General features: G+C 47.0%; 1 protein-coding gene across 1 annotated transcript in view; it reads left to right on the forward strand.

Moving 5' to 3' along the window:
• Window positions 1–542: 542 nt before the first annotated feature.
• LOC127931865 (uncharacterized) overlaps window positions 543–17,090 on the forward strand; it is a 143,435-nt gene continuing 126,887 nt past the window's right edge. The window contains exon 1 of the mRNA XM_052525993.1: window positions 543–928. Within this exon, the coding sequence (XP_052381953.1) occupies window positions 726–928 (203 nt within the window). The 5' untranslated portion in view covers window positions 543–725. The remainder of the gene's footprint in view (window positions 929–17,090) is intronic.

Genomic DNA, 17,090 nt, shown 5'->3' on the forward strand with positions numbered 1-17,090 from the left:
CTCCAGACCATTTCCGGAGACCTTCTCCCTTACCTCACCTCGCTCATCAACTCATCCCTGACCGCTGGCTACGTCCCTTCCGTCTTCAAGAGAGCGAGAGTTGCACCCCTTCTGAAAAAACCTACACTCGATCCCTCCGATGTCAACAACTACAGACCAGTATCCCTTCTTTCTTTTCTCTCCAAAACTCTTGAACGTGCCGTCCTTGGCCAGCTCTCCCGCTATCTCTCTCTGAATGACCTTCTTGATCCAAATCAGTCAGGTTTCAAGACTAGTCATTCAACTGAGACTGCTCTTCTCTGTATCACGGAGGCGCTCCGCACCGCTAAAGCTAACTCTCTCTCCTCTGCTCTCATCCTTCTAGACCTATCGGCTGCCTTCGATACTGTGAACCATCAGATCCTCCTCTCCACCCTCTCCGAGTTGGGCATCTGCGGCGCGGCCCACGCTTGGATTGCGTCCTACCTGACAGGTCGCTCCTACCAGGTGGCGTGGCGAGAATCTGTCTCCTCACCACGCGCTCTCACCACTGGTGTCCCCAGGGCTCTGTTCTAGGCCCTCTCCTATTCTCGCTATACACCAAGTCACTTGGCTCTTTCATAACCTCACATGGTCTCTCCTATCATTGCTATGCAGACGACACACAATTAATCTTCTCCTTTCCCCCTTCTGATGACCAGGTGGCGAATCGCATCTCTGCATGTCTGGCAGACATATCAGTGTGGATGACGGATCACCACCTCAAGCTGAACCTCGGCAAGACGGAGCTGCTCTACCTCCCGGGGAAGGACTGCCCGTTCCATGATCTCGCCATCACGGTTGACAACTCCATTGTGTCCTCCTCCCAGAGCGCTAAGAACCTTGCCGTGATCCTGGACAACACCCTGTCGTTCTCAACTAACATCAAGGCGGTGGCCCGTTCCTGTAGGTTCATGCTCTACAACATCCGCAGAGTTCGACCCTGCCTCACACAGGAAGCGGTGCAGGTCCTAATCCAGGCACTTGTCATCTCCCGTCTGGATTACTGCAACTCGCTGTTGGCTGGGCTCCCTGCCTGTGCCATTAAACCCCTACAACTCATCCAGAACGCCGCAGCCCGTCTGGTGTTCAACCTTCCCAAGTTCTCTCACGTCACCCCGCTCCTCCGCTCTCTCCACTGGCTTCCAGTTGAAGCTCGCATCCGCTACAAGACCATGGTGCTTGCCTACGGAGCTGTGAGGGGAACGGCACCTCAGTACCTCCAGGCTCTGATCAGGCCCTACACCCAAACAAGGGCACTGCGTTCATCCACCTCTGGCCTGCTCGCCTCCCTACCACTGAGGAAGTACAGTTCCCGCTCAGCCCAGTCAAAACTGTTCGCTGCTCTGGCCCCCAATGGTGGAACAAACTCCCTCACGACGCCAGGACAGCGGAGTCAATCACCACCTTCCGGAGACACCTGAAACCCCACCTCTTTAAGGAATACCTAGGATAGGATAAGTAATCCTTCTCACCCCCCTTTAAGATTTAGATGCACTATTGTAAAGTGACTGTTCTACTGGATGTCATAAGGTGAATGCACCAATTTGTAAGTCGCTCTGGATAAGAGCGTCTGCTAAATGACTTAAATGTAAATGTAAATGTACTGGCTTAAGCAGGGGGACATGTCTGGCACTGCAGGATTTGAGTCCCTGGCGGCGAAGTGTGTTACTAATGGTAGGCTTTGTTACTTTGGTCCCAGTTCTCACTAGGTCCGCCCGTGTGGTTCTGGGATTTTTGCTCAGCGTTCTTGTGATCATTTTGACTCCACGGGGTGAGATCTTGCGTGGAGCCCCAGATCAAGGGAGATTATCAGTGGTCTTGTTGTCACGATCGTCGTAAGAAGAGGACCAAAGCGCAGCGCGGTGTGAATGCATCATTTAATAGATGACAAAAAACACGAAGTAAACTGTACAATAACAATAAACAAATAACGACCGTGACGCTATCATAGGAATTGTGCTGACACAAGCAACTAACATAGACAATCACCCACAAACAAACAGTGAAACCCAGGCTACCTAAGTATGATTCTCAATCAGAGACAACTAATGACACCTGCCTCTGATTGAGAACCATACTAGGCCGAAACATAGAAAAACAAACAGACTGCCCACCCCAACTCACGCCCTGACCATACTAAATAACGACAAAACAAAGGAAATACATGGTCAGAACGTGACAGTACCCCCCCCAAAGGTGCAAAACCTGAACCTATAGGGGAGGGTCTGGGTGGGCGTCTGTCCACGGTGGTGGCTCTGGCGCGGGACGTGGACCCCACTTCAACACAGTCTTTCTCCGCCTCATTGTCCGCCTCCGTGGCATCCTAAACACGGCGACCCTCGCCGCTGACCTCGGACTGGGTCCCGAATGGACGGGAGATTCCAGCAGCGCCGGGGTGAAGGATGACTCCGGCAGCGCTGGACAGGCGGGAGACTCCAGCAGCGCCGGACAGGCGGGAGGCTCCAGCAGCGCCGGAGAGGAGGGAGACTCCAGCAGCGTCGGACAGGCGGGAGACTCCGGCAGCGCCGGAGAGGAAGGAGGCTCCGGCGCCTCTGGACTGAGGGGCTCTGGCGCCTCTGGACTGAGGGCGGAAGCTCTGGCAGCGCTGGACGGAGGAGCTCTGTAGGGATGAGACGGAGAGACAGCCTGGTGCGGGGGGCTGCCACCGGAGGGCTGGTGCGTGGAGGTGTTACTGGATAGACGGGACCGTGCAGGTGCACTGGAGCTCTTGAGCACCGAGCCTGCCCAACCTTACCTGGTTTAATGCTCCCGGTCGCCCTGCCAGTGCGGCGAGGTGGAATAGCCCGCACTGGGCTGTGCAGGCGAACCGGGGACACCATGCATAAGGCTGGTGCCATGTATGCCGGCCCAAGGAGACGCACTGGAGACCAGATGCGTAGAGCCGGCTTCATGGCACCTGGCTCGATGCCCACTCTAGCCCGGCCAATGCGAGGAGCTGGTATGTACCGCACCGGGCTATGCACCCGCACTGGGGACACCGTGCGCTCCATAGCATAACACGGTGCCTGCCCGGTCTCTCTCGCCCTCCGGTAAGCACAGGACGTTGGCGCAGGTCTCCTACCTGGCTTCGCCACACTTCCTGTGTACCCCCTCCAACATTTTTGGGGCTGACTCTCGGGCTTCCATCCATGCCGCCGTGCTGCCCCCTCATACCAGCGCTTCTCCGCCTTCAGTGCCTCCAGCTCTTCCTTGGGGCGTCGATATTCTCCTGGCTGTGTCCATTTCTGTCCAACTCGTCCTCCCATGTCCATTCCTCCTTGCGCTGCTCCTGCTGCCGCTGCCTGTCACCAAGCCGCTTGGTCCTTGGTTGGTGGATGATTCTGTCACGATCGTCATAAGAAGCGGACCAAAGCGCAGTGTGGTGTGAATGCATAATTTAATAGATGACAAAAACACAAAGTAAACTGTACAAAAACAATAAACAAATAACGACCGTGAAGCTATCATAGGAACTGTGCTGACACAAGCAACTAACATAGACAATCACCCACAAACAAACAGTGAAACCCAGGATCCCTAAGTATGATTCTCAATCAGAGACAACTAATGACACCTGCCTCTGATTGAGAACCATACTAGGCCGAAACATAGAAATCCCAAAATCATAGAAAAACAAACAGACTGCCCACCCCAACTCACGCCCTGACCATACTAAACAAAGGAAATAAAAGGTCAGAACGTGACACTTGTATGTCTTCCATTTCCTAATAATTGCTCCCACAGTTGATTTCTTCAAACCAAGCTGCTTACCTATTGCAGATTCAGTCTCCCCAGCCTGGTGCAGGTCTACAATTTTGTTTCTGGTGTCCTTTGACAGCTCTTTGGTCTTGGCCATAGTGGAGTTTGGAGTGTGACTGTTTGAGGTTGTGGACAGGTGTCTTTTATACTGATAACAAGTTCAAACAGGTGCCATTAATACAGGTAACGAGTGGAGGACAGAGTAGCCTCTTAAAGAAGAAGTTACAGGTCTGTGAGAGCCAGAAATCTTGTTTGAAGGTGACCAAATACTTATTTTCCACCATAATTTGCAAATAAATTCATTAAAAATCCTACAATGTGATTTTCTGGATTTTTTCTTCTCATTTTGTCTGTTACAGGCCTCTCTCATCTTTTTAAGTGGGAGAACTTGCACAATTGGTGGCTGACTAAAAACTTTTTTGCCCCACTGTATGTCTGAACAGAATCATATAAGCTTCCCAAAAATAACCCAATCATTGTGATAGAATGTTCATTTAGTTTGGAAATGTTGTGCATTTATCAAAATCCAGTCAGATGTGTCATGTTAATAAGATTATTAGGGAACTAGTTTTTCTTGCAATGCATGTAAATGTTTAAATCAAACTATTATATTAATCTGACTATTCATGAAAATAATCTTATTGTGTGCGATCTAAGTGCTAGCCGTGTTCCTATTCGTCTGTCACCGCGATCGACTCGTAACACCAGCCAAACTACTCGATAAATGCTCATCATTTCGGACACTGACAGAACTTAGTCGGAGCCTACGACCATATTTTTTTTTTAATTGAATTTATTTAACTAAGCAAGTCAGTTAAGAACAAATTCTTATTTTCAATGAAGGCCTAGTGGGTTACCTGCCTTGTTCAGGGGCAGAAGGACAGATTTTTACCTTGTCAGCTCGGGGATTTGATCTTGCAACCTTTCGGTTACAAGTCACTAGGCTACCTGCCGTACTTAGTGGTACTTAATCCACAGACCTAGACCCTGTCAAACATGAACGAGCCAAGACATCCGACAATTTTCCCACAAAGTAAACATTTTGTCTGGGACAGCACAATCATAAGCATAAGATGACTAAACTGGTACAGTCTGCAGGCCTTTAGTTCTTGTTGAGACAGAACCAGGGGCACAAGTTTGGTTTTAGAAGTGGGGGGACATATTTAAAAAATATATATTATTATATACATTTTTAGGGAGTAGATCAGCTTTAATATTGCAGAAAGATTGTGGCTTCCCAGAATGTAATTGTCTGCCTTACCCCCCCTATATATTTTATATAGGTAATATATATACGCCTAAGACAGCGCTACAGGGAGACAGGACGGACAGCTGATCGTCCTCGCAGTGGCAGACCACGTGTAACAACACCTGCACAAGATCGGTACAGCTCGACCTCCCGGGTGGCGCAGTGGTTAAGGGCGCTGTACTGCAGCGCCAGCTGTGCCATTAGAGTCCATGGGTTTGCGCCCAGGCTCTGTCGTAACCGGCCACGACCGGGAGGTCCGTGGAGCGACGCACAATTGGCCTAGCGTCGTCCGGGTTAGGGAGGGCTTGGTCGGTAGGGATGTCCTTGTCTCATTGCTCACCAGCGGCTCCTGTGGCAGGCCGGGCGCAGTGCGCGCTAACCAAGGTTGCCAGGTGCGGCTGGCTTCCGGGTTGGATGCACGCTGTGTTAAGAAGCAGTACGGCTGGTTGGGTTGTGTATCGGAGGACGCATGACTTTCAACCTTCGTCTCCCCCGAGCCCGTACGGGAGTTGTAGCGATGAGACAAGATAGTAGCTACTACAACAATTGGATACCGCGAAATTGGGGAGAAAAAGGGGTAAAAATATAAAATAAAATAAAAAGATCGGTACAGCTGAACATCACACCTGCGGGATAGGTACAGAGTGGCAACAACAACTGCCCGAGTTACATCAGGAATGCACAATCTCTCCATCAGCGCTCACACTGTCAGCAATAGGCTGAGAGAGGCTGGACTGAGGGCTTGTAGGCCTGTTGTAAGGCAGTTCCTCACCAGACATCACCGGCACAAACCCACCGTCGCTGGACCAGACTTCACTCAAGAGTCACGGTTTTGTCTCACCAGGGGTGATTGTCGGATTCGCGTTTATCGTCGAAGGAATGAGCGTTACACTGAGGCCTGTACTCTAGAGTGGGATCGATTTGGAAATGGAGGGTCCGTCACGGTCTGGGGCGGTGTGTCACAGCATCATCGGACTAAGCTTGTTGTCAATGCAGGCAATCTCAACGCTGTGCATTACAGGGAAGACTGTAATGTGGTACCCTTCCTGCAGGCTCATCCTGACATGACCCTCCAGCATGACAATGCCACCAGCCATATTGCTCCTTCTGTGTGTGATTTCCTGCAAGACAGGAATGTCAGTGTTCTGCCATGGCCAGTGAAGAGCCCAGATCTCAATCCCATTGAGCATGTCTGGGACCTGTTGGATGGGAGGGTGATGGCTAGGGCCATTCCCCCCAGAAATGTCTGAGAACTGGCAGGTCCCTTGGTAGAGGAGTGGGGTAACAGCTCAGAACTGGCAAATCTGGTGCAGTCCATGAGGAGGAGATGCACTGCAGTACTTAATGCAGCTGGTGGCCACACCAGATACTGACTGTTACTTTTGACCCTCCCTTTGTTATTTTGACCCTCCCAGGGACTTATTATTCCATTTCTGTTAGTCACATGTCTGTGGAACTTGTTCAGTTTATGTTTCAGTTGTTGAATCTTGTTATGTTCATACAAATATATACACATGTTAAGTTTGCTGAAAATAAACGCAGCTGACAGTGAGAGAACGTTTCTTTTTTTGCTGAGTTTATATACATTTTACAGTATTTATCTTTTGTTTGTTTTTAGTCCCATCCTTCAGCTCTACTCAACCCCTCCCATCTATCTCTGAACTGTCACGCCCTGGCCATAGAGAGGCTTTTTATTCTCTATTTTGGTTAGGCCAGGGTGTGACTAGGGTGGGCATTCTATGTCCTTTTTTCTATGTTTTGTATTTCTATGTCTTGGCCTGGTATGGTTCTCAATCAGGGACAGCTGTCTGGTACCTTTTTCCCCCACCGGTTTTGTGGGAAGTTAACTTTGTCTTTGTTCAGTGCACATAGCCCAAAGCTTCACGGTTTGGTTTATGTTCTTCATTTGTCAGCGTCATTTTGAATAAAGAAAAAATGTACGCTTACCATGGTGCACCTTGGTCCAGTCCTTCAGCCAGCCGTGACATGAACACCATCCAGGTTTCTTGCTGTGATGTTTCACAAAACATCTGAACCTTTCTATTTTCAGAGATTCTAAATAGTGTAAATAAAAAACATTTTGTTTTGCTGAGAGTATTATTAATTATTGATCGATTAACTATAACATTTTAAATCACCCAGCAGTGCTATTTACATAGGGGGACATAACTTGGAAGGGGGCTTGGGGGTCCTCACATTTTTGGGGGAATATTAAGCATGTTTCCTTCAATTCTACAAAATTTAATATGTCCCAGGCCCTTCTAGCCAACTCTATTTAGAACAGCAAAAAGTAAGCAAAAATGCCCATAGTCATCAAGTTAGGTAAGATATTATTTAATATGTTTAAGTGTTTTATAAGACTGAACTAGGTACATAATATGGTGCATTTGGAAAGTATTCAGACCCCTTGACTTTTTCCACACTTTCTTACATTACAGTCTTATTCTAAAAAAAAAAATCCTCATCAATCTATAGACAATACCCTATAATCAGAAAGCAAAAACAGTTTTTTAGAAATTTTTGCTAATTTATGAAAAAACCCGGAAATATCACATTTACATAAATATTCAGACCCTTTACTCAGTACTTTTTTGAAGTACCTTTGGCAGCGATTACAGACTTGAGATCCTGTTAAGATCTGTCAGGTTGGATGGGGGGTCAATGTAAATAGTCCGCGTGGCCATTTGATTAATTGTTCAGCAGTCTTACGGCTTTGCAGTTGAAGCTGTTAAGAAGCCTTTTGGTCCTAGACTCCGTTACCATTTGCCGTGCGGTAGCAGAGAGAACAGTGTATGACCTGGGTGACTGGAGTCTGACAATTTTTTGGGCCTTCCTCTGACACAGCCGCACAGAAATTGTCAGGTCTCTCCAGAGATGTTCGATCGGGTTCAAGTCCGGGCTCTGGCTGGGCCACTCAAGGACATTCAGAGACTTGTCCTGAAGCCACTCCAGCGTTGTCTTGGCTGTGTGTTTAGGGTCATTGTCCTGTTGGAAGGTGAACTTTCATCCCAGTCTGAGGTCCTGAGCACTCTGGGGCAGGTGTTCACCAAGGAACTCTATGTACTTTGCTCCATTCATCTTTCCCTCAATCTTGACTAGTCTCCCAGTCCCTGCCGCTGAAAAACATCCCCACAGCATGATGCTGCCACCACCATGCTTCACCGTGAGGATGGTGCCAGGTTTCATCCGGACGTGACACTTGGCATTCAGGCCAAAGAGTTCAATCTTGGTTTCATCAGACCAGAGAATGTTGTTTCCCATGGTCTGAGAGTCTAAGTCGAAGCGGGCTGTTGTGTGCCTTTTACTGAGGAGTGGCTTCCGTCTGGCCACTCTACCATAAAAGGCCTGATTGGTGGAGTGCTGCAGAGATGGTTGTCCTTCTGGAAGGCTCTCCCATCTCCACAGAGGAACTCTAGACCTTTGTCATAGTGACCATCAGGTTCTTGGTCACCTCCCTGACCAAGACCCTTCTCCCTCAATTGCTAATTTAGACTGGGCGGCCAGCTCTAGGAAGAGTCTTGGTGGTTCCAAACTTCTTCCATTTAAGAATGATGAAGGCCACTGTGTTCTTGGGGACCTTCAATGCTGCAGAAATATTTTGGTACCCTTCCCCAGATCTGTGCCTCGACACAATCCTGTCATGGAGCTCTACGAACAATTTCTTCGAATGCATGGCTTGATTTTTGCTCTGACATGCATTGTCAACTGTGGGACAAGTCTCTGAATGCATTTATTAGCCACTATAAATGCTAAATGATACAGTTTCTTCTGATAACAGTCTCCAGTGTCAACATTTCCAAGCAAACAAAAACATCTGTAGACACGCCGAGATAAAATAACAAGGCCACAACACATGCAAATATGTCCCTTTCTCTGTTTTACACCTCCAGCAGAATAATACCATTTCTAAGTGCATGATATTTAGTTTCAATGGCATATAGTACGTTCTATGGATGGTCTTAAACTGCAGTCATTTATGTCTGAGATTATATGAACATGACTGGGATTTCTAACATATCTGTTATATCCATTCATCATAATCAATCGCGTCTCCCAGGACTTCCTCACATTTTTGTTTTACCAGTCATCGGGAAAAGCCTCTACCAACCCTCGATACAGTTTGGAAATCAAATTTGGAGGTTTGTCAGACTGCCTTAAAATAGCATCTGTCTTTGTCCAGTGTTCGCTGGACAGAGAGAATAAAGTGTTGTATCTGCAAAAATTCACCTCACCTTTGTCACAGACTGGTCTTCCCTGGCCGCCTGACCCTGCTGAGACCCCTGTAACCATCTGTTCCTCCTAAAAATGCGGCATGACAAAGAATTACCTTGGTGTACATTTCTACATTATATTATCCAAGAATATAATAAATGGTTCAACAATTGAAATTACCATTATTCTCAGATCCCAGACTGTAGCTTTAAGCTTAAACTGATGTTCTATATCTACTGTAGAATTACCCATAAATTCAAAATGGAAATTTGTATCATTCACTGAATATACTGCCAAATTCTCCTGTGCTCCGTAGACTGGTCTTCCCTGGCTGTCTGACCCTGATGGGGATTTTCCCACTCCTAAAAGGTAGGCTATAAAAATACCTCAAGAGTAAGTGCAAGTCTCTCCAACTATGCTCTCTTCAAACTACATCTAGCATATTGGCTAATATAGCCCAGTAATACAATGTAAGGGCCATGTGATAATCTATGGTAATTTAACCTATTTCTTAAGGTATTTTTGAGCATTTTATATTGCCTATAGGGCACAAAATTGCTGAGACCATGGCAGGCAAATTAGCTAAAATGAGCTAAAATAACATTGCAGGACTGTGGTTGGGTTTGGGACCAGTTCTTGCGGTAGCAGGTGAGAGTCGAAGAGAAACCCAGCGGATGCGGGCTGGAGCGGGCTGAAGAAATTGGTCTCGCGCAGACCTCTACTGTGCACCATGACCGTGAAGATTGTAACATTAGAGCTGTTTTTTACTGACCGCGTTAGTGTGAAAAGTAGGCAATTAGCTAGCGAAACTGACAGATCAATACAGTTACATTTCCATACTGACTAATACAACTCACACTGCACTGACAAAACATCAGAATATCAATATCAATGGCCGATGGCTCCATCATTTGATTCAGCCGAAGGGATTTCCACCCTGTAGCACGTCTGTAGCCATGAAGTGCTTTGAAAGGCTGGCCATGGCTCACATCAACCCCATCATGCCAGAAACCCTAGACCCACTCCAATTCGCATACCGCCCCAACAGATCCACAGAGGACGCAATCTCAAACGCACTCCACACTGCCCTTTCCCACCTGGACAAAAGGAACACCTATGTGAGAATGTGGTTCATTAACTACAGCTCAACACCATAGTGCCCACAAAGCTCATTACTAAGCTAAGGACCCTGGGACTCAACACCTCCCTCTGCAACTGGATTTCCTGACAGTCCGCCCCAAGGTGGTAATGGTAGGCAACAACACATCTGCCACGCTGTTCCTCAACACTGGGGCCCCTCAGGAGTGCGTTCTTAGTCCCCTCCTGTACTCCCTGATCACCCACGACAGCTTGGCCAAGCTTGACTCCAACACCATAATTAAGTTTGCTGAAGACACAACAGTGTCCTGATCACCGACAATGATAAGATAGCCTATAGGGAGGAGGTCAGAGACCTGGCATTGTGGTGCCAGGACAACAACCTCTCCCTCAATGTGGGCAAGACAAAGGAGCTGATCATGGCCTATAGGAAAAGGAAGCCCAAGAAGGCCCTCATTAAGATCGACCGGGCTGAAGTTGAGAGTTTCAAGTTCCTTGGTGTCCACATCAGCAATGAAATATCATGGTCCAAACACCTCAAAAACAGTTGTGAAGGCAAGGGTCCCCAGATCCTCAAAAACTTCAACAGCTGCACCATCGAGAGCATCCTGAGAGGTTGCATCACCACCTGGTATGGCAACTGCTCAGCAACTGACTTAAGGCGCTACAGAGGGTAGTGCGTACAGCCCAGTACACCACTGGGGCCAAGCTTCCTGACATCCAGGACCTATATAAACTCAGCAAAAAAAGAAACGTCCTCTCACTGTCAACTACTTTTATTTTCATCTAACTTAACATGTGTAAATATTTGTATGAACATAACAAGATTCAACAACTGAGACATAAACTGAAGAAGTTCCAAAGACTTGTGACTAACAGAAATTGAATAATGTGTCCCTGAACAAAGGGGGGGTCAAAATCAAAAGTTACAGTCAGTATCCGGTGTAGCCCCCAGCTGCATTAAGTACTGCAGTGCATCTCCTCCTTATGGACTGCACCCCACTCTTCCACCAAGGCACCTGCAAGTTCCCGGACATTTCTGGGGGGAATGGCCCTAGCCCTCACCCTTCGATCCAACAGGTCCCAGACATAGTCAATGGGATTGAGATCCGGGCTCTTCGCTGGCTATGGCAGAACACTGACATTCCTGTCTTGCAGGAAAGCATGCACAGAACGAGCAGTTTGTCTGATGGCATTGTCATGTCAGGATGACCTCCAAATCGATCCCGCTCCAGAGTACAGGCCTCGGTGTAATGCTCATTCCTTCAACGATAAACGCAAATCTGACCATCACCCCTGTTAAGACGTTGTTGCCGGTCTTACAACAAGCCTACAAGCCCTCAGTTCAGCCTCTCTCAGCCTATTGCGGACAGTCTGAGCACTGATGGAGGGATTGTGCGTTCCTGGTGTAACTAGGGCAGTTGTTGTTGCCATCCTGTACCTGTCCCAAAGGTGTGATGTTCTGATGTACCAATCCTGTGCAGGTGTTGTTAAACTGTGAGGACGATCAGCTGTCCATCCTGTCTCCTTGTAGCACTGTCTTAGATGTCTCACAGTACAGACATTGCAATTTATTGCCCTGGCCACATTTGCAGTCCTCATGCCTCCTTGCAGAATTCCAAAGGCACATTCACGCAGATGAGCAGGGACCTGGGCATCTTTCTTTTGGTGTTTTTCAGTCAGTAGAAAGACCTCATTAGTCTCCTAAATTTTCATAATCTTTTTTGTAATCTGTTAGTGTCTAAATGACCGTTCCACAGGTGCATGTTCATTAATTGTTTATGGTTCATTGAACGAGCATGGGAAACAATGTTTAAACCCTTTACAATGAAGATCTGTGGAGTTGTTTGGATTTTTATTAATTATCTTTGAAAGACAGGGTCCTGAAAAAGGGCCGTTTCTTTTTTTGCTGAGTTTAGTATGTATAAGATAGAAGTAGAAGCCTAAGTTTTGTTGTCCATTCGTTTACTCCAATTAGGAGAAAGATGTTAGGGTTAGGGGAAAATAATAAAGGAAAATATATTTGAAAAAATATATATATTTACCATAAAATATATGGGGGGGGTTGGAAATAATGCAGACAATTACATTGATGGAAGCCACATTCTTTCTGCAATATTAAAGCTGATCTACTCCCTAAAGAAATATAATTATATATATAATAATATATATTTTTAAATATTACATTTACATTACATTTAAGTCATTTAGCAGACGCTCTTATCCAGAGCGACTTACAAATTGGTGCATTCACCTTATGACATCCAGTGGAACAGCCACTTTACAATAGTGCATCTAAAACTTTTAAGGGGGGTGAGAAGGATTACTTTATCCTATCCTAGGTATTCCTTAAAGAGGTGGGGTTTCAGGTGTCTCCGGAAGGTGGTGATTGACTCCGCTGTCCTGGCGTCGTGAGGGAGTTTGTTCCACCATTGGGGGGCCAGAGCAGCGAACAGTTTTGACTGGGCTGAGCGGGAACTGTACTTCCTCAGTGGTAGGGAGGCGAGCAGGCCAGAGGTGGATGAACGCAGTGCCCTTGTTTGGGTGTAGGGCCTGATCAGAGCCTGGAGGTACTGAGGTGCCGTTCCCCTCACAGCTCCGTAGGCAAGCACCATGGTCTTGTAGCGGATGCGAGCATCAACTGGAAGCCAGTGGAGAGAGCGGAGGAGCGGGGTGACGTGAGAGAACTTGGGAAGGTTGAACACCAGACGGGCTGCGGCGTTCTGGATGAGTTGTAGGGGTTTAATGGCACAGGCAGGGAGCCCAGCCAACAGCGAGTTGCAGTAATCCAGACGGGAGATGACAAGTGCCTGGATTAGGACCTGCGCCGCTTCCTGTGTGAGGCAGGGTCGTACTCTGCGGATGTTGTAGAGCATGAACCTACAGGAACGGGCCACCGCCTTGATGTTAGTTGAGAACGACAGGGTGTTGTCCAGGATCACGCCAAGGTTCTTAGCGCTCTGGGAGGAGGACACAATGGAGTTGTCAACCATGATGGCGAGATCATGGAACGGGCAGTCCTTCCCGGGAGGAAGAGCAGCTCCGTCTTGCCGAGGTTCAGCTTGAGGTGGTGATCCGTCATCCACACTGATATGTCTGCCAGACATGCAGAGATGCGATTCGCCACCTGGTCATCAGAAGGGGGAAAGGAGAAGATTAATTGTGTGTCGTCTGCATAGCAATGATAGGAGAGACCATGTGAGGTTATGACAGAGCCAAGTGACTTGGTGTATAGCGAGAATAGGAGAGGGCCTAGAACAGAGCCCTGGGGGACACCAGTGGTGAGAGCGCGTGGTGAGGAGACAGATTCTCGCCACGCCACCTGGTAGGAGCGACCTGTCAGGTAGGACGCAATCCAAGCGTGGGCCGCGCCGGAGATGCCCAACTCTGAGAGGGTGGAGAGGAGGATCTGATGGTTCACAGTATCGAAGGCAGACGATAGGTCTAGAAGGATGAGAGCAGAGGAGAGAGAGTTAGCTTTAGCAGTGCGGAGCGCCTCCGTGATACAGAGAAGAGCAGTCTCAGTTGAATGACTAGTCTTGAAACCTGACTGATTTGGATCAAGAAGGTCATTCTGAGAGAGATAGCGGGAGAGCTGGCCAAGGACGGCACGTTCAAGAGTTTTGGAGAGAAAAGAAAGAAGGGATACTGGTCTGTAGTTGTTGACATCGGAGGGATCGAGTGTAGGTTTTTTCAGAAGGGGTGCAACTCTCGCTCTCTTGAAGACGGAAGGGACGTAGCCAGCGGTCAGGGATGAGTTGATGAGCGAGGTGAGGTAAGGGAGAAGGTCTCCGGAAATGGTCTGGAGAAGAGAGGAGGGGATAGGGTCAAGCGGGCAGGTTGTTGGGCGGCCGGCCGTCACAAGACGCGAGATTTCATCTGGAGAGAGAGGGGAGAAAGAGGTCAGAGCACAGGGTAGGGCAGTGTGAGCAGAACCAGCGGTGTCGTTTGACTTAGCAAACAAGGATCGGATGTCGTCGACCTTCTTTTCAAAATGGTTGACAAAGTCATCTGCAGAGAGGGAGGAGGGGGAGGATTCAGGAGGGAGGAGAAGGTGGCAAAGAGCTTCCTAGGGTTAGAGGCAGATGCTTGGAATTTAGAGTGGTAGAAAGTGGCTTTAGCAGCAGAGACAGAGGAGGAAAATGTAGAGAGGAGGGAGTGAAAGGATGCCAGGTCCGCAGGGAGGCGAGTTTTCCTCCATTTCCGCTCGGCTGTTCTAAATATGCCCCCCACTTCTAAAATTAAACTTGTGCCCCTGGTTCTGTCTCAACACGAACTAAAGGCCTGCAGACTGTACCAGTTTACTCATCTTATGCCACGATTTTGCTGTCCCAGACAAAATGTTTACTTTGTGGGAAAATTGTCGGACGTCTTGGCTCGTTCATGTTTGACAGGTTCTAGGTCTGCCGATTAAGTACCACTAAGTATGGCAGGTAGCCTAGTGACTTGTAAAACGGAAAGGTTGCAAGATCAAATCCCCGAGCTGACAAGGTAAAAATCTGTCCTTCTACCCCTGAACAAGGCAGTTAACCCACTGTTCCTAGGCCGTCATTGAAAATAAGAATTTGTTCTTAGCTGACTTGCCTAGTTAAATAAAGGTAAAAATAAATACAATTAAATAAAAAGTATGGTCGTAGGCTCCAACTAAGTTCTGTCAGTGTCTGAAATGATGAGCATTTATTGAGTAGTGTGGCTGGTGTTACGAGCCGATCGCGGTGACAGACCAATAGGAACACGGCCAGCACTGAGACTGTGCACAATAAGGTGATTTTCATGAATAGTCAGATTAATATAATAGTTTGATTTAAACATTTACATGATTTGCAAGAAAAACTAGTTCCCTAATAATCTTGTTAACATGACACATCTGATGGGATTTTGATAAATGCACAACATTTCCAATTTAAATAAACATTCTATCACAGTGAATTCTCTTTGAAAGACAGGGTGCTGAAAAAGTGTTTTTTGTTGTTGCTGAATTTACTTGGCAGTGTCAGAGGAAGGCCCAAAAAATTGTCAATGACTCCAGTCACCCAAGTCATAGACTGTTCTCTCTGCTACCACACGGCAAGCGGTACCAGAGCTATTACTATTTACATTGCCTCCCCCTCTGTTTTTACACTGCTGTTACTCTCTGTTTATTATCTATGCATAGTCACTTTACAAATTACCTTGTGTAACCTGTACCCCTGCACATTGACTCGGTACAGGTACTCCCTGTATATAGCCTTGTTATTGTTATGTCATTTTACTTTAGTTTATTTAGTAAATATTTTCTTAACTCTATTTCTTGAACTGCATTGTTGGTTACGGGCTTGTAAGTGAGCATTTCACAGTAAGGTCTACACCTGTTGTATTCGGCGCAGGTGACAAAAATAAAAGCTAATGTAAGTCAACTTTTGGACAGCTCTCTTTCTCTCTCTAACGGTACATTAACTGGCAAAAGATTGCCACGTTCATGTACTTCTGAAATGGGACAAAACAAAGGCTACATGACATTTCCATACAAACAACTGATGTCAGATATTAATAATAGCCACCTCATATCGCTATCTGACAGATAACTAGAGGCTAGAGCTGACCTGGCTGTGGTAGCTACTCGCTAGCGTAGCTTTTTCATTCACCTCAGTTGAGAGGGGATTAAACATTAGCTAACATTGCATGTCAGTTACAATACTAGCTCAGCACTGCGAATAAACACTAGTTTCGTTTTTTTCTGTTAAGTTAAACAGCAGTTACCTTGCCAGCTACATCAGTCAACTAAAGAGTAGCCAGGTGCTGTTCTGCTACCATTTACAACTCAGTGAAAGAGCACAACCCTACACACTGAACCATGCTCAACTCTCCCATGCTGGTCCAGCCAGCATTCCTGAAGCTTTGCCTTCACACAGCCTGTCAGCCCGCTCTGTGTAGTGTCCGCATGGTCCTAAATCCAGTCAAAGAAACACTCCAAACAGCCTACCCAACCACTCGGAGGCATCCACATAGTCCCAAAGCACACTGTGCTGTGTGTTGTGTCACATTCCAATGCTAAAACTGGGGGGGAATTAAATGCAATTTTAGAATGTGGGGGGGACATGCCCCCCTTCCCCGGTGAAAGTTGCGCCCCTGGACAGAACGAATATCAAAATCAAATGCAGGCAATAATGATAACTTTGACCTTAGTACTCCTAGTTTTGGAAAATGTATTACATACATGACTTTGCAGTGTCTGTGGCATGTAGGCCTATTTTAGCAATATTTAATGGCATGGTACCAAATAGGCAGGCACCTTTAGACAATACTAAACCATTGCCCATGGTCATAGAGCTCCCCAAACTAGCCAGGAGAGATCCTAAACACCGCGGGAACATCTGTCTGCTAATCAGAAAGTGGTGTCTGGCCAGGTGGAAAACGTTTGCAAAGAACCCTGCAGGAGCCTTTCCCTGGCCAAGCTCTCCCAAACTGTGGCATTTGCTCTCCTCTTACTTGGCATGTCTAGGGCGCAGTTGAAGTCTGGAAAATGTTAAAACGCTATTTTCTTTCGATGAAGCCAACTGAAGCACTCAAACAGTAATATTGGATACATGTTTGGATTTAAAAAGTAAGGTATTGTTTTTTATCACGCCTTGTTTGCCCACCATACTCTCTAAAACGCTTTGACAAACAACTATTTGTTTTATTCAGAGTCAAACGTCATCTACTGGAATGAAATCTATTCAGTCGCTATTTCAACGCACACCACCATTCCTATAGTTATTAGTAGCATTTC

The sequence above is a fragment of the Oncorhynchus keta genome, chromosome 9 (genome assembly GCF_023373465.1).
Source record: "Oncorhynchus keta strain PuntledgeMale-10-30-2019 chromosome 9, Oket_V2, whole genome shotgun sequence".
NCBI lineage: Eukaryota > Metazoa > Chordata > Actinopteri > Salmoniformes > Salmonidae > Oncorhynchus > Oncorhynchus keta.